Raw genomic sequence first — 23,405 nt, 5'->3', positions numbered from 1 at the left:
TGTATTTTCATTCTGAGGTTTTCTATTTATAGTGACTCATAGGAATAGACTATGTGGCAACCAGGTATAGTCTGGTGACCACCGGAGAGACGGATGACAGCCGGAAGGTAGACGGCACCCGGGTGAGCAGTATGGGTTGGTGCCCCAGCCTGTGTCCTCCGTGAGGAGGAAACCCAAAAAAACCTTTGGTGATGCCTTTAGGAGGGCCATTCGAGCCACAAGTGGAGTCTGCAGTACCACCGTTGCCCAGGTGGAGCCTGCAGAACCATTGCGGCTCAAGAATCCACCACTCCTGGATGAATTGTCTGGTGCTGGGAGTCTGGTGAAACGCACAGGTCCTGGCTGTACTCCTGGTGAGAGCAGGAGTGGACCTGGTGAGACGTAGGAGGGGCCCGGACAGGAGTCAACCCACAGAGCCTAGTCCCTCCATATGCCAGAATTGTGCCTCCCAGTCCCGGCAGAGTAGTTCTGGAGTGGATCCAACGGATTGTGTGGCCCTGGTCTTTCCCTAGTGGGTCTGATGGAGGGTAGCTACTGGGACGTAAGTCTGGACTTGATCACCCCGGCTGGGTCACCCGAGTGAGGGGTATGATGTTTGCGAGACCCGAAACCCCGATGACCTTGGGATACATCACTGAGGATACGTCCCAGGTGATGACCTTGGGATACATCACTGAGGATACGTCCCAGGTGATGACCTTGGGATACATCACTGAGGATACGTCCCAGGTGATGACCTTGGGATACATCACTGAGGATACGTCCCAGGTGCATCCATGCAATGTCATTTCGTTCCTGGTACCATATCTTTTTAATTAAAACTGCATGAAAACACAGTAATCTAAAAAGAACACACAATCCATTGCCTTTCCTAATGACTAACTTAATAATAATATTTTTTTTAAAGACAGCCAGGGTGGGATGGGACAGGATTCATTCTACCAGGAGTGGGACGGGGATGGGATTTGGGATTTTCTTTTTTACTCTGCCCCGGGATTGGGATGGGATGGGATTGTTTTTCTGTGGGAGTGAGAGTGAAAAAGAATCCACTCCCGAGTCAGACTCTAATCCACAATACCTCAGAGTCAGACTCTAATCCACAATACCTCAGAGTCAGTCTCTAATCCACAATACCTCAGAGTAAGTCTCTAATCCACAATACCTCAGAGTCAGTCTCTAATCCACAATACCTCAGAGTAAGTCTCTAATCCACAATACCTCAGAGTCAGTCTCTAATCCACAATACCTCAGAGTCAGTCTCTAATCCACAATACCTCAGAGTAAGTCTCTAATCCACAATACCTCAGAGTCAGTCTCTAATCCACAATACTTCAGTCAGTCTCTAATCCACAATACCTCAGAGTCAGTCTCTAATCCACAATACCTCAGAGTCAGTCTCTAATCCACAATACCTCAGAGTAAGTCTCTAATCCACAATACCTCAGAGTCAGTCTCTAATCCACAATACTTCAGAGTCAGTCTCTAATCCACAATACCTCAGAGTAAGTCTCTAATCCACAATACCTCAGAGTCAGTCTCTAATCCACAATACCTCAGAGTAAGTCTCTAATCCACAATACCTCAGAGTCAGTCTCTAATCCACAATACTTCAGAGTAAGTCTCTAATCCACAATACCTCAGAGTAAGTCTCTAATCCACAATACCTCAGTCAGTCTCTAATCCACAATACTTCAGAGTCAGTCTCTAATCCACAATACCTCAGAGTCAGTCTCTAATCCACAATACCTCAGAGTCAGTCTCTAATCCACAATACCTCAGAGTCAGTCTCTAATCCACAATACCTCAGAGTCAGTCTCTAATCCACAATACTTCAGAGTAAGTCTCTAATCCACAATACCTCAGAGTCAGTCTCTAATCCACAATACCTCAGAGTCAGTCTCTAATCCACAATACCTCAGAGTCAGTCTCTAATCCACAATACTTCAGAGTAAGTCTCTAATCCACAATACCTCAGAGTCAGTCTCTAATCCACAATACCTCAGAGTCAGTCTCTAATACCTCATGTGGTCGTATTTCTTGAAGAGAGCGTTGTACTCCACTGCCCTCTGCTGGAGCTCCAGGTCTATGCAGCTGCCGTAGATGCTGACGATGCTCCGGATGCGACTGCCGGGCAGGTGGGAGGGGAGGGGGGAGGGGAGGGGGGGCAGGTAGGTGAGGGGAGAGAGAGAGAGAGAAACGTGAGCTACCGTGATGTTCTTTGCTTTATGAATATATTTAAAATCTGTTTGGGAGCTGTTTGTGTGACAGTTCTTCACACGTCCAAAATGATGAGATTGTAGATCTGCTATTTGTCAATAGCTAAAGCATGACATAATGCTAAGACCAAAAGGGGTTCCCGCCCAAAATGGGTTAATCATCCACTAGCACTCCACACTTTTCTCAACTGATCAGCGATGAACACATGTTTGTTTTTTTGATCCACTCGAGTGAGCGGGTCTTGGTAAAAACACGGATCTGTGGGGTGTGTGTGCGTGTGTGTTCTTACTCCACGTTGTCGGTGATGCGTGTGCTCAGCTTCATGGTGGCAGTGAGAGCGAAGCCTCTGGTGGACGGAGAGGACATGTGGGAATGGAGCACGGTCTCCAGGGCGTCCAGGACGTCGTCCTCAGTCACCTGACACAACCAAGGTTCATGTTTTAGGTTGTTATTAGGGAAAGTAGAAGATGAATATTATTATCATTTATTTTTCATTTGCTGCTTTCTTTTGTTTTAGCTATTTTTGACAGGGGGGCGGGGGCATTCGAACAAGTGGCTAAATGGGCCTTTTTTTGTACAAAATGCCACGGCGACTTCATTGTTATTTACTTATTTAGTCCTACTAGAACCCAGGAAATTACACCTGAACCAAAGTTGCCCTTTAACCCGTTGGATGCGTATGACGAGTATAACTGTCCTATAAATGAATGACGCTGGGTACAGATGACGAGCAGGCTCGTCTTAAGGCGTTTGATATCGCTACAAAATGGCCGCACTGCGTTTCATTTTTGGAACAACTCTAGTTCCTATGCACGGTTGCCGCCCGCACTGCTCCCCCCCCCTTTCTAGAGCAAGGATTGGCCTTGTTTTAGCTCGGCCCCCAGCAGGCACCACCACTTTTGTCTTGAGATCGTGAGCACCTGCTGTTCTAAAGTCCTCCACGTACCTGAACAGCCTCTGTGTCGTCACACTCCCCTCTCAGCAGCAGGTCACCGTACTCTCCAATACACCAGCATGCCACCTGCACCAGGGATTGCTGCACACACACACACACACACACACACACACACACACACACACACACACACACACACACACACACACACACACACACACACACACACACACACACACACACACACACACACACACACACACACACACACACACACACACACACAATACTGAAACATACATAGCAAAGGCTTACAAATGTGTATAATCAAAAACCCTTTTTGGGCCTGTCGGCAAGCCTCTTAAGTCGTTCTTATGCAAACTTTGAGCATCCGCGTGCACACACACACACACACACACACCTGGGAGATATCAGAGAGCAGTGCACGGTACAGCTTGTGCACGGTACAGCTTGTGCACACACATACACACCTGGGAGATGTCCGCGAGCAGTGCACGGTACAGCTTGTGCACACACATACACACCTGGGAGATGTCAGCGAGCAGTGCACGGTACAGCTTGTGCACGGTGTAGCAGTGCAGCTCCGAGGCTGTGGTGATCAGTTGGATCAGGTTGGGCACCGTCTCGTCTCTCACGTCGCCCCCTGCCTGACAGAGACGGAACAACAGTCCACACACACACACGCGCACACACACACACACACACACACACACACACACACACACACACACACACACACACACACACACACACACACAAACGTGTAAAAGCTTACGTATGTAAAAACCCTTTTATACTAAAAGAACAAATTCATTCTATAGGGTGACCTCTATATACACAATGGCATTAACTGGGGCAATGACAATGGAATTAATACAACTAATATAAGGGCCGTTTTGGCAGCCATTTCTATTAAGCCTTAATTCCCCTCCCCCGTGCTTTCTCTATACTTGCCCCAATACTCTGAACAAAACAACGGATTAGTGCACGGCCTGTAGCTTTGCCACCAGACAGTGGCCTTGTGGTTAGAGTGTCCGCCCTGAAACTGGGAGGTCGGGTCCCTGCTTGGCACTCAGCATCGATGGGTTAGGGTTGGCGGTCAAATCAACTAAATGATTCACGAGCGCGGCGGCGCACGCTGCGGCTCACCGCTCCATAAGAGAGAGGGTCAAATTCTGAGAACAAATGTCACTGCGGTAACGTGTGTGACTAATCGTACGACTTTAACTTTGTGTACTTTTTGTCATTTGCTGTTCATGTATTCCTTCCCCGTGAAGGGAGCATAAGACGCACAGTGAGAATGGAACGCAGTGCGAGGTGTAAAGCAATAGTCCTTTAAGTCCTTCGTTTCCAGCCCCGATTCACTGCATTCCGTGATTTGTTTTGTCACTTGGCTACCGAGTCTGGACAGCCTCCTGTTTGACTCCAATTTCATAACGTCACCAGTTACGTTACGTAGCCACGTTGTTGCTGATACAGTACGTCATCAGCCAGCGCCACTCTGTCCATGCTTTTTTCACCGTTAGCGAAATTAGCGCTAGTTTGAGACTCGAGAGTAAAACCTATGGTAAAAAGTAAACACTAGTTTGACTCACTAGTCCACTATGTAAAAAAAACTGATTTCCCTCTCCAGAGCAACATTAGTAACTTCCTCCTGGGGGATCCGGAGGCGTTCCAAGGCCAGTGAGTCAATGTGTTTCCTCCAACTGCGCCTTGGTCTGCCCCTGGGTCTCCTCCCAGTGGGACGTGCCTCTAGGACTTCCCTAGGGAGACGTCCGAGAGGCATCCTAACCAGATGCCCGAACCACCTCAGCTGACTCCTTTCCAGGTGAAGGAGCAGCGGTTCTACTCCGAGTCTCTCTCGTGTGACTGAACTTCCCACCCTATCTCTAAGGGAGATGCCAGCCACCCGAGTAGCGAAGTCACAAAACAAATCACGGGAACGCAGCGAATCTGGCTGGAAACCAGGCTACCTTAATAAGGATTCCCTTCCGATCTACAACAGCATATTAAGAAGGCAGTACTAAATAGTGTGCAGCGTGTCAGGGGGAAGGTGGCACAGTTTAGTAGTTACCGTGGTGAGGACATGCAGGATGGTGTCAATGTGCCAGCGCTGAGAGGGGGCATACCTGACAGAGACAGACAGACAGACAAACACAGTCGTTGGTGGCTTGGTGGTGCATCTTGGAACGACATTGTCACAGTGCTATTGAAACAGACATCATCGAGGGGAGACATACACGGAGTGAGACTAGCCACAAGCCTGCAGGGCAGTCTAGACACACTTTGAGGTTTTTGTAATAGCTTTTCTTTTTTTTCGACACCGACAACTGTCTAGAGTTACTTTGACCAAGTGTCGTCAGCCTCAGCTACAAGAAGAGAGGGGGCCGCAAAATGTGTCCACATGTGCACAACAGTGTGTGTATAATGTGCTTGCATGCATATACATAGTAAGTCGTGAATGTACATTCGTGCACGCCCCCCCCCCCCCACCCCCCGACATGCCTGGGACGCTGTTCGTTCGTTACCTCTCGGCAGCGTTGAAGACGCCAGGCGTGATGTGAGCTCTGAGCTCTGGTTATACTGTATATACAGTATTATATATGCGTCTTACCTCTCGGCAGCGTTGAAGACACCAGACGTGGTGTGAGCTCTGGTTATATATACAGTATTATATACAGTATGCATGTTACCTCTCGGCAGCGTTGAAGACACCAGACGTGGTGTGAGCTCTGGTTATATATACAGTATTATATACAGTATGCATGTTACCTCTCGGCAGCGTTGAAGATGCCAGACGTGGTGTGAGCTCTGAGCTCCAGCGGACAGGAGCAGAGGAAGTGGAGCAGCTCCTTCATCATGGAGCGGATGTTGACGGCCGACACCAGCGCCAGGGATAGCTCCAGAGCCCGACTGTACAAGAGAGAGAGAGAGAGAGACTACTAAGTACTGACACCAGCGCCAAGGATAGCTCCAGAGCCCGGCTGGAGGAGAGAGAGAGAGAGAGAGAGAGAGAGAGTACTAAGTACTGACACCAGCGCCAGGGATAGCTCCAGAGCGCGGCTGGAGGAGAGAGAGAGAGAGAGAGAGTACTAAGTACTGACACCAGCGCCAGGGATAGCTCCAGAGCGCGGCTGGAAGAGAAAGATAAGTACTGACACCAGCACCGTTTGACAGGAGGTATTTTGACGTTGTGGATGGCGTTACCGTTTGACAGGAGGTATTTTGACGTAGTGGATGGCATTACCGTTTGACAGGAGGTATTTTGACGTTGTGGATGCCGTTACCGTTTGACAGGAGGTATTTTGACGTTGTGGATGCCGTTACCGTTTGACAGGAGGTATTTTGACGTAGTGGATGGCATTACCGTTTGACAGGAGGTATTTTGACGTTGTGGATGGCGTTACCGTTTGACAGGAGGTATTTTGACGTTGTGGATGGCGTTACCGTTTGACAGGAGGTATTTTGACGTTGTGGATGGCGTTACCGTTTGACAGGAGGTATTTTGACGTTGTGGATGGCATTACCGTTTGACAGGAGGTATTTTGACGTAGTGGATGGCGTTACCGTTTGACAGGAGGTATTTTGACGTAGTGGATGGCGTTACCGTTTGACAGGAGGTATTTTGACGTTGTGGATGGCATTACCGTTTGACAGGAGGTATTTTGACGTTGTGGATGGCATTACCGTTTGACAGGAGGTATTTTGGCGTAGTGGATGGCGTTACCGTTTGACAGGAGGTATTTTGACGTAGTGGATGGCGTTACCGTTTGACAGGAGGTATTTTGACGTTGTGGATGGCATTACCGTTTGACAGGAGGTATTTTGACGTAGTGGATGGCGTTACCGTTTGACAGGAGGTATTTTGACGTAGTGGATGGCATTACCGTTTGACAGGAGGTATTTTGACGTTGTGGATGGCGTTACCGTTTGACAGGAGGTATTTTGACGTTGTGGATGCCGTTACCGTTTGACAGGAGGTATTTTGACGTAGTGGATGGCGTTACCGTTTGACAGGAGGTATTTTGACGTTGTGGATGGCATTACCGTTTGACAGGAGGTATTTTGACGTAGTGGATGGCGTTACCGTTTGACAGGAGGTATTTTGACGTTGTGGATGGCATTACCGTTTGACAGGAGGTATTTTGACGTAGTGGATGGCATTACCGTTTGACAGGAGGTATTTTGACGTAGTGGATGGCGTTACCGTTTGACAGGAGGTATTTTGACGTTGTGGATGGCATTACCGTTTGACAGGAGGTATTTTGACGTTGTGGATGGCATTACCGTTTGACAGGAGGTATTTTGACGTAGTGGATGGCGTTACCGTTTGACAGGAGGTATTTTGACGTAGTGGATGGCATTACCGTTTGACAGGAGGTATTTTGACGTAGTGGATGGCATTACCGTTTGACAGGAGGTATTTTGACGTAGTGGATGGCGTTACCGTTTGACAGGAGGTATTTTGACGTAGTGGATGGCGTTACCGTTTGACAGGAGGTATTTTGACGTAGTGGATGGCGTTACCGTTTGACAGGAGGTATTTTGACGTTGTGGATGCCGTTACCGTTTGACAGGAGGTATTTTGACGTAGTGGATGGCGTTACCGTTTGACAGGAGGTATTTTGACGTTGTGGATGGCATTACCGTTTGACAGGAGGTATTTTGACGTAGTGGATGGCGTTACCGTTTGACAGGAGGTATTTTGACGTTGTGGATGCCGTTACCGTTTGACAGGAGGTATTTTGACGTAGTGGATGGCATTACCGTTTGACAGGAGGTATTTTGACGTTGTGGATGGCGTTACCGTTTGACAGGAGGTATTTTGACGTTGTGGATGGCGTTACCGTTTGACAGGAGGTATTTTGACGTTGTGGATGGCATTACCGTTTGACAGGAGGTATTTTGACGTAGTGGATGGCGTTACCGTTTGACAGGAGGTATTTTGACGTAGTGGATGGCATTACCGTTTGACAGGAGGTATTTTGACGTTGTGGATGCCGTTACCGTTTGACAGGTGGTATTTTGACGTTGTGGATGGCGTTACCGTTTGACAGGAGGTATTTTGACGTTGTGGATGGCATTACCGTTTGACAGGAGGTATTTTGACGTAGTGGATGGCGTTACCGTTTGACAGGAGGTATTTTGACGTTGTGGATGCCGTTACCGTTTGACAGGTGGTATTTTGACGTTGTGGATGGCGTTACCGTTTGACAGGAGGTATTTTGACGTTGTGGATGGCGTTACCGTTTGACAGGAGGTATTTTGACGTTGTGGATGGCATTACCGTTTGACAGGAGGTATTTTGACGTAGTGGATGGCGTTACCGTTTGACAGGAGGTATTTTGACGTAGTGGATGGCATTACCGTTTGACAGGAGGTATTTTGACGTTGTGGATGGCGTTACCGTTTGACAGGAGGTATTTTGACGTTGTGGATGGCGTTACCGTTTGACAGAGGCGTCCTGGTCCTTCAGACAGTCCACTATGGTGCCGCGGTGGCGCTGCACTGCATTGTGGTCCGTCTGAACAATCTTCTGGAGAGAGGTCATGGAAATGTACCTGAAAACACAGGAGGGACAAACCAAAGCACACGGAGTCAACACAGACACATTGGTAGAAGTATAGTAGAAATAGACAACGCAATACAGATAATTAAGGAAAATAGCAATGGGGGAAATGCACACACAATGTACAGTTAAATCATATGTACATATTACATAGGTAGACTCACCCTTGAGTCACCTGTGCTCACTTTTAGTGTCCCTAGTACACAACAGGAGCGTTTATTTTGTGCGATTAATTTGCCTTAATTGAAACTGCTCTTCGTTCGGGTCATGAGTACAATATAAAAAGAAGGAAACACTATTCTACTGTTGCTATTGGCTATGCTGCTCCATTGTCTGAAGGAAGCCAAACAAAAACAAGTTTTACTCTTATGCACCGGTTCGGTACACAAGATGTAACAATGTAGTGCAACCTCCAACCTTAAACATGAAAACCAAAAGAGAACGCTCGCACACCGTGGGCTCAAGTTACGGAATTCTTGGAATTCTCTATCGCACCAGAGTGCTGCTGCTGTGACGTTCCGGGCACAAAGCACCGTGTGCAAAGCGAGTACAGCCACACAGAACACCAATATTACACGCCCATGAAGCAGCGTAACGCAACGTGCCAAAATGATTTATATTACACGCCGATGAAGCAACGTTAACGTGCCAAAACGATTTATCACCACACATAAAAAGGTGTGAAGCGTTTGATGTGAACTATTCACTGACGCAGGTCGTTTATTAGTCATGCTCCTGGTGTGTAAAATACCTTTAGACAGAATTATTCTATAAACATGCTTAGTTGAGCCTTGGATTTAATGCTTGACAGAAACACAGTGTGTGTGTGTGTGTGTGTGTGTGTGTGCGTGTGTGTGTGGAGGAGGGTTATCTCCCCAAAGCAGGGCCACCAGTGACATTTACTCTGGAGAACCCACAGACTAAGCCACTGTCTGCAACACAGAGAGCACCAGTTAAACCTGCGTGACCACACACACACAGCCCCTATGGGCGACTGAAAACAAAAGCACAGGAACATTAAGCCTAATTTAGTGTGTTAAAAAAAAGGCACATTTTCCGGCTCATTTACATAATTTGGAAGGTGTCACAACAAGGCTGTGAGCCACTCCCACCGTGGTCATCGGTCTCGCATAGCCAGACAACTATTCCACAATCTCCGAATGCTACTATATAGAGTCTGGAACTACACCTCCCCAAATCAGAGTAAGGAAGCTGCTATTTCCGTTCACAAAAATATATTGTTTAAATATCTTTAGAGGTTATTTTTTAATTTCCTTTTCTGCTAAGCAACAAGCTACGGTATATACGCTTAGATGATTTCTATTCATATGAGGATGAATGTGCGTGTCTGTAAAGACGAAACGGAAGAGGGCACTATTTCCGCTTTATCGCATACTCATGATAGCTCTTCCGTTGCTCCAGACGAGAGGCAACAGTCTGGCAACGCGAGACTACTGTGGCCATGGGCACAGAACGCTTATGGAAGTATGCCGATGTGTCACATAGTTACAAATGCCCCGAGCTATTAGCCATAGCTTGTCCTACACAGTATAAACTAGGATAACAATGCCCACAGGACCTACAGGAGCTGCCAGTTAGAGAGAGAGAGACCTAGACAGCACGTCCCCAATGCCCGAGTTCGGGAATTATGGATTAAAGATGAGAGTAAGAGATAAGCGTGTGACCTTCTGCGTTTGGCTCTGCTGAAACGCTGCCAAGAAGAAGAAGTGATTACTGAGCTAGCCTCGGAGCGACAGCAACCCTCCGGGGCGCTCTACCTCGGCAAACTGAGGCTTTAGCCGGTGGCCTTGTGGAACGGAGAGAGTAAAATGACACTGTCTGAGAGATAAGGGAGAAAAGGGAGGGCCGGCGGCAATGCACACGTACCGAATGTTCCTGTCATTGTTCAGAAGGAATCGTCCCAGGATGTTCACAGCCAGGACCTGTGAGACGCAGACACAGTACAGTCAGTCACACACAAATGGAGACTTACGGTAAAGTGTGTGTTCAGTAATAGCCATACTAAGGCAGACTGAAGGTTGGCTACGCCAGGCTAGTAGTATGTAAGGACACTATTATTCCCCAGAGACCCCGAGGTCCGATTTCGGCATTCTCAGGACACTCCCTAGGGACGAGGGGGCGGGGCCTAACCCTTTTTTTCCGATGACGTCATTATATTGATTTTGCTGATTGGAGTTTCCGGTATCTGAGGATCGTATTGATCCTGATAATGGCATTTTCATCTTTGGCAGTTGGGGGATCAATATGATTCTAGTTCTGCTTTTGTGTGAGGCAGTTAATGCCCATCTGTTCAAACTGAACTGCGCATGCACTGATTTGTGTAGGCGAACTGTCCTATTGATTCTATCTGTGTGTGGGTCTGGGATCAATAGTTCGTATATGGGTCGTGACAGGGACATGCTTTTGCTAGGGTGTGTGTGTGTGTGTGTGTGTGTGTGTGGGTGGGTCTCTGAGCCGGTAGCTTTTTCATTAACACTAATCTATTTCGTAATCAGCCACTGACCATATGCTACTCTATTCCTGTGCTTAGGATACAGTGGGGTTTGAATGGTCATTATATTGGCTCCGCCTATGACCATAGAGGCGTAGTGTATAAAAGACCGGATGGTTGTCCACACATCATCAACACTGCTCCAACTCTACAGAGAGTGCTGCTAGCTGGTGGGTATTCGGGAATGATCTCACCTCTACAAGAACCGAATAACTTCAGCGTTTCACCATGGATGAGGGTATCCCTCATGGAGTGGTCCCTATGACCCCTGTTCTTTATAGTGATGATGATATTTTCGAGATGGCAGACCTTCTTCGAGCCCCTAAGAAGAGGCGACGTCGGGTGAGGAAGGTCGCTACTCCTCCTCCTCCTCCATCTGTGGATCCTGTGATGTCTCAAGACAGTGCTGATGTCAGAGGTTGGTTCTGCACCCTATTATGGAAGCTCGGTTCTCTACTTAGGTGTTTACCCTTCTTCTCATGCCTGGGGTCGAGATGGACCTGCACTGATGACACATACGATCTGCTTGGGTAAAAAAATTAGTTAAATGCATGCTAGGCACCATTCTGTACGTTATGAAAAATAATCCTATTTGAAATATACTTATATGTTGTGTACGATTCCTCGTATTCTAATGGGGTTTTCTCTTGTATTTCAGCTTATACTAACAGGATTTCTCTGTCGTATTACAGATCATACTCGTGTGAGCATGATCTCCTCGGAGACTGTTCTGGAACATGCAGATGTGGACCAGCTGTCTCCAGAGATCTCTACGGACCATTCTGTGATGAACTCGAATGAAGACGCCCAATGGTGCACAGAGGCTGATGCTACCTGTTGGCTAAACCGTGAATACGCTGTGAATCTATGTGCTCAGAATCTCACATACATATCTGACTGTGGGGAGTCTCTGATGGAACCTCTAGCGACATCTACACCTACAGAGGGATGCTCGATTGAGGAGCACCAGCCGGTGGAAGGGTGTTTAAAGCCCAATGATGTCGAGCTTCTAAGATCGATTATATGTCTCTGTATTCAGAAATTGTTATCAGTTATGCTTGAAGACGCATGCTTTGGGTGTAAGGTGGGCCATCCATCCCAGAGGCAACATAGCTGTCTATTTGAGCCTCCCGCTTTTTACTTTGAGACTCGATATGATGATGTATGTTTCTTGTTGTTCACCCCCACGCTATCATCTGCTCTGGCATACGCCGTGCATGCAGTCAGTGGTAAAACAGTGATACCAACCAGGCTTCTAGGCGCTGCTGAGGTTATACTCAGTGACCTGAAGTCTGAGCCGTATATAGTTGAAAAAATGGAGCAGTGTGTAAAAGATGATCGAGGGGAACACATCAGCCGTATACTAGACAGAAGTGTGCACCTTTGGATGGGGGGTGACCCTCAGGACGGACAGTGACGATTGCGTAGGCTATGTATCATGTGGCCCTGATGGTGAATGTTGTGTATGTTATATCAGAATAGCTGATTATACTGTAATAAAAACTCTCCAGCTACGGAGTCTCTGAGTCATTTGATATCCAGCGGTCATCATGGATACACCGCTGCGAAAGTTGTATTATGAGCCAGGCAATCCCGCTAGTTTAGGGGGTGTAAACAAGTTGGTTACAGGGGTTAAAAAAGACGTGGACATCCCTGTGAAAATAAGCAGCGTCAAAAAATGGCTAGAGGGAGAGGATGCGTATACCCTACACGCTCCGGCTGCTAGACATTTCCCTAGAAATAGGGTATTGGTTAGTGGAATCGATGCACAGTTTCAGGCAGACTTAGTAGATATGTCTGTGTACTCTAAAGAAAATGATGGAGTGAGATTTCTCTTAACGTGTATAGACGTTTTCTCCAAATATGCATGGGTACGACCTCTTGAAAACAAAACGGGAAAATGTGTTACAGCAGCTTTTAAAGACATTCTAGCTGAGGGGAGGGTACCGCGTAAGCTGCAGACAGATGAGGGAACAGAGTTTTATAACAAAACGTTTCAGGATATGATCCAGCAACACGATATCATACACTTTTCGACATCTAGTGAGACGAAATGTAGCATAATTGAACGATGGAACAGAACACTGAAAACGGTTATGTGGCGACAATTAACAGCTATCAATTCACGGAGATATATCGACTCTCTGCAGGATATGGTGTCGGCATATAACAATGCCTACCATCGATCCATAAAGATGGCTCCAGTGAAGGTAGATAGAGATAGCGAGGGGGTGGTCTTTAACAATCTGTATAAAACAAAACAGGTGCAATTCCCAACATTTAAGTATAATGTTGGGGATACGGTTAGGATATCGAAATATCGTGGTATATTCAGGAAAGGATATGAACAGACGTTTACAGATGAGATCTTTACGATAACGGAGTGTTTAGGTCGAACACCTGTTGTATACAGACTGAAAGATTATGCAGACGAAGGTATACGAGGGACATTCTACGAAAAAGAGTTACAGAGTGTCGTAGTGGGTAAAAGAAAAATGTATAAGATAGAGGAGATACTTGGAACAAGAAAACGCCGTGGGGTGAAATACATCCATGTACGATGGCTTGGTTGGCCTCAGAAATTTAATTCGTGGATACCGGAGAGTGATATTTCAAGCATTTAAATGCTAACTCCTGACGTCTAGATAGTCCATACCATCTGATAACGTTCAACGACACATACCTATCAGATGTCATGGATACAACCCGTGCGGAGGAGTTTTACGTAACATTGCCTAGTAATGCATCAATAGATGTATACCCGGGGAATAAGATATGGGACTACCGGACAAAATTGGCTAAGCCTATTATACTCAAACAGCCATATGAGGTTGGGGTCATTGAAGTTCAGTATCCTAAAAGTTGGGTGAGCTTTCCTAGGGAAGATGGACGAATTCTACTCACATTGAACAAGGCACCGGGTGGAAGTCCAGTGAACATGAACATACCTACGGGTCATTATCGTACTATACCTGAAATTATACACGAGATAAACGTTCGTATGAGAAGGCATTCGAACACACTGAACATGCTGTATGATAGTGTAACTAATCGTGTATGTTTTATCGGAGATGAGACAGGGTCCATTGTGTTCAGAGGAGGTCTAGCGCGCATCCTCGGATTTATACCCAAGGATGAGTTTCAGATACACCCGACATCATCCATACACATAAACATAGGCTATGCACCACACCCAGCGGATATTTACGGAGGATGCTACAGTATGTTTATATATACGGATATTGTCGACTACCAGAGGGTAGGCGATACATATGTACCACTTCTTCGGAGTATAAATATTACGGATGATCCACGCAGCATTGTCACTCTGTTGTACGATAGGCCTCACTACACAACTCTCTCGAAGTCAGTCATAGACGACGTACAGATTTCTATAAAAAACGATCAGAATCAGGACGTACGATTCACGTACGGGAAGGTGATAATTAAACTACACTTTAGACCTGTACGGTCTAATTTCTAGAAAGAAAAAAAAAACTTTAGTACGATGCACTGTGCGCCGTACGTAGCTGATGATGGGCGCTATATGGCATACTACACTAACCAGGCGGGATGTGGACTCCCTGGTTTCGCTGGATCGCCTACACAGTACGGATCAGGGGTTGGTGGTCTTTTTAGAAATTTGTTTCGTTTCGCTCTGCCTCTACTAAAACGGGGGTTCAATCTAGCTGCCCCACACCTTAAAACAGCTGCGAAGAATATAGCCGGCGACGTTGCAACAAGACTGGTATCCCGAGTTACAACTCCACGACAAGACGGATCCGGTTTTGTGGTTAGCAACCGAAGGGGTGTAAAACGTCCCCCAAGAGGTCTCCAAGGTCGGGACCTACTGGTAGGGAAGCGGAGGAAAACACATAAAAGCGCAGGTCGACGGAGTAAGAAACCAAAACCAAAACGACGCCGGACTGTGCAGACGACTAAATTTAATAGAGATATCTTTTAGACGATCGCATCGGCATCATGTCTCTTCTTCATAATATGTCGGAGACATGTGTCAAAACGGAGCTCGATATCTACACAGTCCCTCTAACACAAGTATCGATCGAGAGGAGTTCATACCAGGAATTCCCACCAATTTCTGCGATAACTGATACGGGTCCTATAGAATTCTACGTTACTGGTAGCAGCGAAGAGTATATGGATTTAAATAACACGTATATTCTTGTACATGCAAAGATTACAAAAAGTGATGGTGGAAACATAATTCAGGATGCAAAAGTAGGACTAGTGAATTATCCCGGATGTACACTCTTCTCACAAGTCGATATCATGCTCGGGGATACGCTAATAACACATTCGAGTTCGACATACCCATATCGTGGTATGATTGAGTGTCTACTGAATTACGGACATGACACCCTGACCACACATTTTGGGTGTGGTTTATTCAACAAAGACACACCGGGGTCAATGGATGATACCGACCCGGGCGGAGCAAATACCGGTCTCGCTCGGAGGGCAGCACACACAGCACGAAGCAAGACTGTAGAGTTAATAGCTCCAATCCATGCCGACATGTTCTTCCAGGAAAAACTATTGATAAATGGTATCGATGTTAAGATTAAATTCATCCGTGCGAAAGATGAGTTCTGCATAACAGCTGATGATGCAGCAGAAGGATACAAGATAAAAATCTTGTCGGCTAGTCTCTATGTAAAAAAGGTGTCTGTTGCACCTGGAGTCAGACTAGCACATGCTAAAACTATAGCCCATACCAATGCAAAATACCCCATAGATCGTGTGTGTTTAAAAAACTTCTCCATACCAGCTGGAACAACGGTATGTAATCAGGAAAACCTGTTTCTTGGGCAGATCCCAAAGTTCGTTGTCATAGCTTTTGTGGACAATGAAGGATTCACAGGAAGTTATAGCCGTAATCCATTCAATTTTCAACATTACAATCTTGAGTATTTATGCCTACACGCCGATGGTCAAGCATATCCATCAAGACCATTTCAGCCTGACTTCCCTAATGGCCAGTTCACTCGGGAGTACTTCCAGATGATTGATGCTACAGGGAGATACCTGAAAGACCGGCCTCTGAGCATAACTAGGAAAGATTTCGGGGATGGTTACACATTATTCTGCTTCAACCTGGAGGCCGATGGTGGTTCCGCAAGTCATGTTTCGCTCGTACACTCTGGGAACGTCAGATTGGAGGCCCGCTTCAGAGTTCCATTACCCAGAACCGTCAATCTGATATGTTACGCTGTCTTTGATTCAATCGTTGAGATATCAGGGAGGAGACAGGTATTAATGGACCATTATTAAGCTGCATCAGTGAGAGAGACTTGGCTATGAATACTCTGGAAATTCACGGGATGATTGAAAAGATGCTTGAGAGGAGGACACACTTCTTAGGTGTGTTAGCGTGTGATGAGTTACCAGGGGAGATGGTTGTGAATCTACCAATGTTAGCTGTTATAAATACAGACCCATCGTCATTACCAGGGGCCCATTGGCTCGCTATCTATATCACATATAACAGGCATGGATATTTTTTTGATTCTTTTGGGAACCCCCCAACATATGCAGAATTTCCTGAAACTATAGTTAATTTTCTCTGTAAGAACTGTGTAAAGATATCGTATTCAACAAGACCAGTACAGGATAAGCAGTCCACAACCTGTGGAGAACATTGTATTTTTCAGAACGGACTAACCTATCAGAGAGTTTTAAAACTGTATTCAAGTTCCCTCTCATGTAATGATCTAATGGTGTGCTCATTTGTTAAGCGAATACGTCCCCACTTATGCCGTGGGCATACAGCTACATGTGTACAGTATGCTAGACGATGAATGTATCAGTATGTGTATACATAATTGTAATGAAATTAAAGTCTGATGAAACATTTCCATGTCTTTTAGAATCATTATTTTATTTAGGAAAAAAAAATAAAGAGTGACATTGGTATAGACACATTATTGACACAGTTACAATATTGGTAGTAATACGATATCACAATGTATAGACACTAATACATCATAGTTTAAGATCATATCATAGACAACATTGTAGAATAAGATGTATACATACACAGTATCAGAGGTAAAAAAAAAACTAAAAACCTAAAACAAAACATAACGAGATAAATAAAATAAAAAACCATAAGCAAATAAAATAAAAAATAAAGAAAGAATAAGAAACGGATTGAAGGATGGCATTTCAGTATAATGTCCATACAGAAGAAGATATTCTACCCCTTTTCTTTGTCCTTGGGGTCATCTCAGAGCTACTATCCCTCGACTGTTCAGTGGGGGAAAAGACTACTCCCTTCAAAGCCAAAATTTCACGCTTTACATCAGAATTCGGTATAATGGATATTGGTACATTCAGTGATGCTATTCTTCTTAGAAATTTATCCCACCCAATTGGTCTGCTATCGTCAGCCACACGGCGGGATGTTGTTATATTTTTTACAAGATCATATACATGAGAGCCCACTATCGGGGTACCGTCTATGACCATTTCACCCTGAGGACTCCATGTAATATGATTTCTAGATTTAGACAGGATGTCTACAATATGCATTGCATTCTTCTTGTTACGATCTGGCATATGGTTCATGATATCTGGCCCTATAAAATCATCGGCAGTAACAGTTTCACTGGTCTGTGGCAATGAAAGTGTGAGGACGGTCTTTTCATTAACTCCTTGTCTTACAAGCGAGAGGTAGCGTTGTAGTACAGATGAATATCTCTTAGCTTTCTCATGAATGTCTATATTAGGGGTGAGAAGGAGTCGGCGTATTTCACCGTCTAACTCGGTTTCAACAACATTACGTATAGGTGTATCCAGAACGGGAGTGGGTGTTGTATGGCTCAACCGATCTATCTCACGCTGTGAGACCATAAACATTTTTTGTATATGTTCCATGATCCTTAATGACTAATTACCGTCGTGAAAAAAGTGATACGAGAAATGGGATCGCAGCTGCAATAGCGGGTAGAAAAAAAGCTCCACCGGTCTGATTAACAAGTCTCTTTTTCCTGTTAACACTAATAGCTTTGGATGCTAGTGTCCGTAACTGTGTCTTCTTCTTCTGAAGCTGGGTGTACTGTCTCGTGGTTAATGGTATCTTACCATTAAGTATGTTGAGAGCTATTTCACATAATGTGTTAAGGAAGTCAGGGCCAGCATTCTTTAGAATAACCCTCCGCTTAGCAGGGCTGGCTTTATGCAGCCTTTCCAGAATAATGAGGTTTCTTTGGATCCTGGCAGACATGTTCTACTTCGCTGGTATGTAAACAACTGGTCTGGCTGAGAGTATATCCGTTCTGAGCCGGAATGCATCAAGCGTAGTCGCTTTAAAATCAATAAGTAGGTAGCCGTATGGCCTACTAGTGGCATCGGTAAAAGCCTGAAGAAAATAACGTACATTACCAGGGTACATCTGCCTAGCTAGCAGAGATATCTGATATGTGTCACGAGCATTTTTGAATAAAACCATGTAATTCGTATTAAGACTAATAGTCCGACTGGATTTCCCCTGAACGAAAAGATTTTGTACAAGATAAATACAGCTTAGGTTCCTATGATGTACATACTGTGTAAACACATTCTGTACTTCCAGATTATTACATGCATCGTTCATTAAATCATCAATAATCAGCAGATTATTGGAATGTACAGGCATTAGCTTATCGTCGGCTAGAGATTCTGGGATCCCTTTAATAAAAATAATATCACGAATCTTCAACAGTTGGTCGAATCTGGGCTGCCAGCATGTATACAAATAGATTATATTATGTATCTCCACAGAAAATATCTTATCTATATTCTCTATGAGACTGGATACAAAGTGGGTCTTCCCACTGTTCGATGGACCACTAACAACCATCGAGAATGGATGTTGTAACGAGTTCTGATAACCATCAGCGACTCTAACTACTGCTTTGGTAGTAGCCATAGGGTAATGTACTGTACTGGTCAACGATCACACGCTTATCGTAGACGACTCTGACACGTTTAGTCATCATAGAGTTTCTGAGTTCTAACCGCTTCTTAACCCGCTGGATGGTATTTGTAGTCACATATACACACTCTGGGGCCTTCTGGTCTGCTATGAACGAGTTGACCAATCGTAGAAGGACATCAGGGGTGAGTATCGCTGCATTATGCGGATTCAACGTAACCCCTTTCCACTTTACCACTGTTTTTCCCTGCTTAGTAGTATAACAGTAGGATTTGGGGCCTCCCGAAATATAACGAACAATATAATCGTCCCCCGATCCACTGTTAATCTCATCAGTCAAATCACCAAGGTACGGCCCCAATGATGGGACCCATTCACCCTCTTCATAGCTGAATATACACGAGTCTGTATCCGTGTACACAGCCCTAGTGCCTAGTTTTTCCAGTAGTGAATATAGCTCCATACGAGCATGAGCCGTCGTGATCGCACCGATAAAGACGTTAATGTCGATCGCTGTGCTTGAACGGGGGTCCCTGTAGCTCCACTGAACCATAGCCACAATCTCTGTGATGAAGTGGAACTGACTGATGACATACTCATCGCTAAACAACAATTGTGAAAAGCGCGATGGGCACGATACAAATTCACACTGGGACATGTTTGTCCTCATACAGAAGCGACCCCACAACGAGTTCAACAGCAGCTTGCTACAACTCCGCATGGCCTTATTGACACATATTTTGCTAGGGTCAAGGAGGATCCCCTCATGCGCATTATACTCCTCAATGTATTTCTTTTTCTCAGCATCGGTTGTGACCCCTGCAGGATACCCGCTAGCTTCCTGCTTAGACTTCATGAAAGTCTTAACATAGTCAGTGAATAGATTGTTAGTCTGGGTAGGGAAATGCCAAACCTCGTTAATAGATATGAGTACATATCCCAATTCGAGAGCCTTCAAAATCTCGAATATAACCCATGTACCAGACATTGCACGATCACCATCGTTGTGGTTACACGATGGCTCGTGATTCAGCTCGATGGCACATCTCATGCATAGTGGGAACATGAGCTTCCCGTTGTTTCTAACGGGTAGTACGGGATGATATAAGCCTCTAGGGGGCAGAACCGTGCATTTTGCAAAGCCGAAGTACGTATCGATAGGCGCAAAGTCCTTGAAGATAATCACAGGGTGCCCCACTGGATAAGGCTTACATGATTGGACATACGGATACAACGATGTATAATCGACATACATGAGCTTACCAGTCGGAGTTTTGACTTCGTGGTATAGTTTCAACGCTGTAGTGCGTCCGCCAAACAATGCGTCCCGTGGATTCAAACGCACAGGATGTGTGTACACATTTTCCATGAATGCGCGCACACCAAGGTCTGCCCTTTTCATTCTAGACCATTCACAATCCCAAATTGTCACCACCTTCACATTATACTTTTCTTCTAGATTTTTCTTTCGGGCCATAGTTTTCCGGTACAGGGTTCCGAATAATGTTTTAGTCGTAGGATTGTAATCAGATGCTTGATGACATTCAGGGTGACCATGATAATAACAACCATTATATTCAAAAATACAGTTATTTACGATGTCATATCCATCGACAAAATATGTGCCAAATTTGTGTTCACCCCCATTTACGGCATGTACAATAGCGACTTTCTGTGAATAGATTAGGTATTCAAGCCATTGAATAGAAACCGTGGAGTATGTCTTGTTCTGATCATGGTATGCCCCATCGTAAGTTAATGCAATGGTCTCGTCCTGTAGAAAGTTAGACTTGAAAACAGCCATGCAGGCACCCGGGAGAGTTTTACTGCTAAAAGGGTCCACCCCTGTCGATTCAATGAATGACTCTCTATACTTGACTACAGCCTTGCATAGAACCACAACATCATTCTGACAGTATAATGCAAGCTCCTGTCTGAAGTTGAAGATCTTGCCTATTACAGTCACGTACCATGCATTGAACAATACCTTGTCCGATTCACGCATATGTTCGTAACCATAATAGTATGGAGATGGATAAGCCCCAACATAAGTCTGATTTGCCGGTATGTTAAATTTATGGGGAAAGAATCCTTTGCATAGATCTTGAAAACCCATAGCTGCTGGTGTATCAGCCAATCTCATGGGAAGAAAACTGTAGCTATCAATCCAGTTCTGTTTGAATATTGTATCTTCCATGGCTATGATCTTACACCCTCGTAGAATGGTGATCAGAGGAATTCTCTGATCAACCATATATTTCAGCACTACATGATTGTCAAAGCCGGATGCATTATGCGCGATAAAGCCATAGCCCTTGAAGAACGGTTTCCTGTAATGTGCTACAAATTTTGCCACACAATGTACCCCGTAGGCCTTAAAACTATAGTCTCCATCAAGTTTCATCGCATATATATAGTTAGGGATATGGACCCCATCGACAACCTGTGTCTCAATATCGTAGATGATATAATCCTCACTGATTGGTTTTTTTCTCATAGGTTTTATAAAGCACGTATGCTCTACACCGACAAATAAAGACTGCCTACAATGCTTACATCTGGGTGGCGTACATGTATGGTTGGTTGCAACACCCTCATCATCCGCTGTTCTTTTACTTCCTAGCCGGTTGTAAACCACACCACAATCTTTACAGCGCACAAGTTTCTCACAAGCCACGAAACCTGCTGTAGGCGAACACAGCTTATGCTGATCATAGCAATATGGAGATCTACATTTCTGATTACAATCAGTACAGTATTGGGGCCCGGTCCGATCCTCTCCCTTGTGATTCGTAATACACTCATCAATATGAGGCATGCAATTCGTAAAGCATATTTTACAGCACCCTATGCATGAATGCAAAGCATGATCGTTGAATCCTCTATAACAGAAATTACAGGCATACCCAGTACCATGAAAGGCATGAGGTCGCAACACCAGGCAGTAATGACCATCCTGCAAGTATAGTTGAATCACAGGTTTACTGATAGGTAGCTGATCGGATGTCTGGAATACTACTAATGGCTTACTACCATTATCATTATGATGAAAAACGACTATCTTTACACCAAATTTATCCTCGTACCCCGATATGTCTGCAAGTGTCACGTTATGTGTGATTGCATGCCCTGTGCATGTATGTATACCGGTAGCAATCTGACGTAGTGATGCTACGGATTCGTTGGGATACAAATACTTTGCAATGCAGAGTGAAAAACATATGTTATCCTCATTATCGGGACTGTATATAGCATTACAACGTACTCTATGTTCTCGTATCTTCTCGTACGGGATACTAGATAGCGTTGTACGACCCGCTCCGCTGGATCCTAATGCTAAATCGATACGCATGGATAAGTCAGAATCAGCCATAATTGTTTCATTACTCTGAATTATAGCAATTATAGCCTCTAGAAACTGGTCAGTTATAGCGGGGGTATCACTCATTACGGTTGTATGTACACCACTGGACAATGATGGGCCATCGAGTGTTATGCATAGTGTCGACCCCGGAGTTGAGAGTTCGACGGCTCTATTAATTGGTACTGAAATACGATCCTTAATCAATCCGGTCAATTCTTCAAGATTTTCCGTTGGTATATCAGAGAAACTTATAGTTGCTCGTAGAGTTTTACCATTAAATTTGGTTATATCAGCAACGTGTATAGGACTAGCTACCGCTGGTACGCTGGCTCCACCGACATTAACAGGATTTCTGATCAGTCCCCCACCTGACTGCACTGTAGGAGCTGTAACAGAAATACCGACCACCATAGGAGGGGTGCTAAGTGTGTCGACAATGCCGGGATCATGTCCACCACCATCTACTTCTAGCGGAGACAATCTCTCACTGCCACAATCAGACGTTTCACCCCTCGCCTCAGACGACTCCATATCATCATCTGATTCACCGGAAGAAATATCCTGGAATAATTTAGCTGCCTCGGCCAAATATGCATTGGTACTTTCGCATAGACGTGTAGCCTCATCGGCGTAACCAGCCATAATTGCATCAAAATCCTCCCCCCCATAACTGCCGCCAATTGGAGGATTAGACATGGTGAAAATATATACCACTGTATGTCATATGTAATATACGATTTATTACATACCTATATACTATCTATTGTCTTGTTTTACAGTAGTTATATACCTAGATTAGTATAAACCACTATGATACTGAGTTGTGGAAAAATAATGTCTGAATATTACGGGGAATACAATTACTGGAAAATAATAAGAAAACATCAGTAG

At 45.0% G+C, this 23,405-nt stretch overlaps 1 protein-coding gene across 1 annotated transcript in view; it reads right to left on the bottom strand.

Annotated features, from left to right (window-relative positions):
• ap1g2 (adaptor related protein complex 1 subunit gamma 2) overlaps positions 1 to 23,405 on the bottom strand; it is a 53,650-nt gene that overhangs the window by 13,407 nt on the left and 16,838 nt on the right. The window contains exons 10-17 of the mRNA XM_083781888.1: positions 10,590 to 10,645; positions 8,581 to 8,694; positions 5,906 to 6,046; positions 5,208 to 5,262; positions 3,658 to 3,780; positions 3,164 to 3,253; positions 2,507 to 2,634; positions 2,020 to 2,124 (exon numbers count right to left, since the gene is read on the bottom strand). Coding sequence (XP_083638014.1) covers positions 2,020 to 2,124; positions 2,507 to 2,634; positions 3,164 to 3,253; positions 3,658 to 3,780; positions 5,208 to 5,262; positions 5,906 to 6,046; positions 8,581 to 8,694; positions 10,590 to 10,645 — 812 coding nt within the window. The remainder of the gene's footprint in view (positions 1 to 2,019; positions 2,125 to 2,506; positions 2,635 to 3,163; positions 3,254 to 3,657; positions 3,781 to 5,207; positions 5,263 to 5,905; positions 6,047 to 8,580; positions 8,695 to 10,589; positions 10,646 to 23,405) is intronic.

Source organism: Protomyctophum parallelum (assembly GCF_964188405.1).
Source record: "Protomyctophum parallelum genome assembly, chromosome: 14".
NCBI lineage: Eukaryota > Metazoa > Chordata > Actinopteri > Myctophiformes > Myctophidae > Protomyctophum > Protomyctophum parallelum.
Note: the sequence above shows the minus strand (reverse complement) of the source record. Positions and strands in the feature narration are given on the sequence as shown.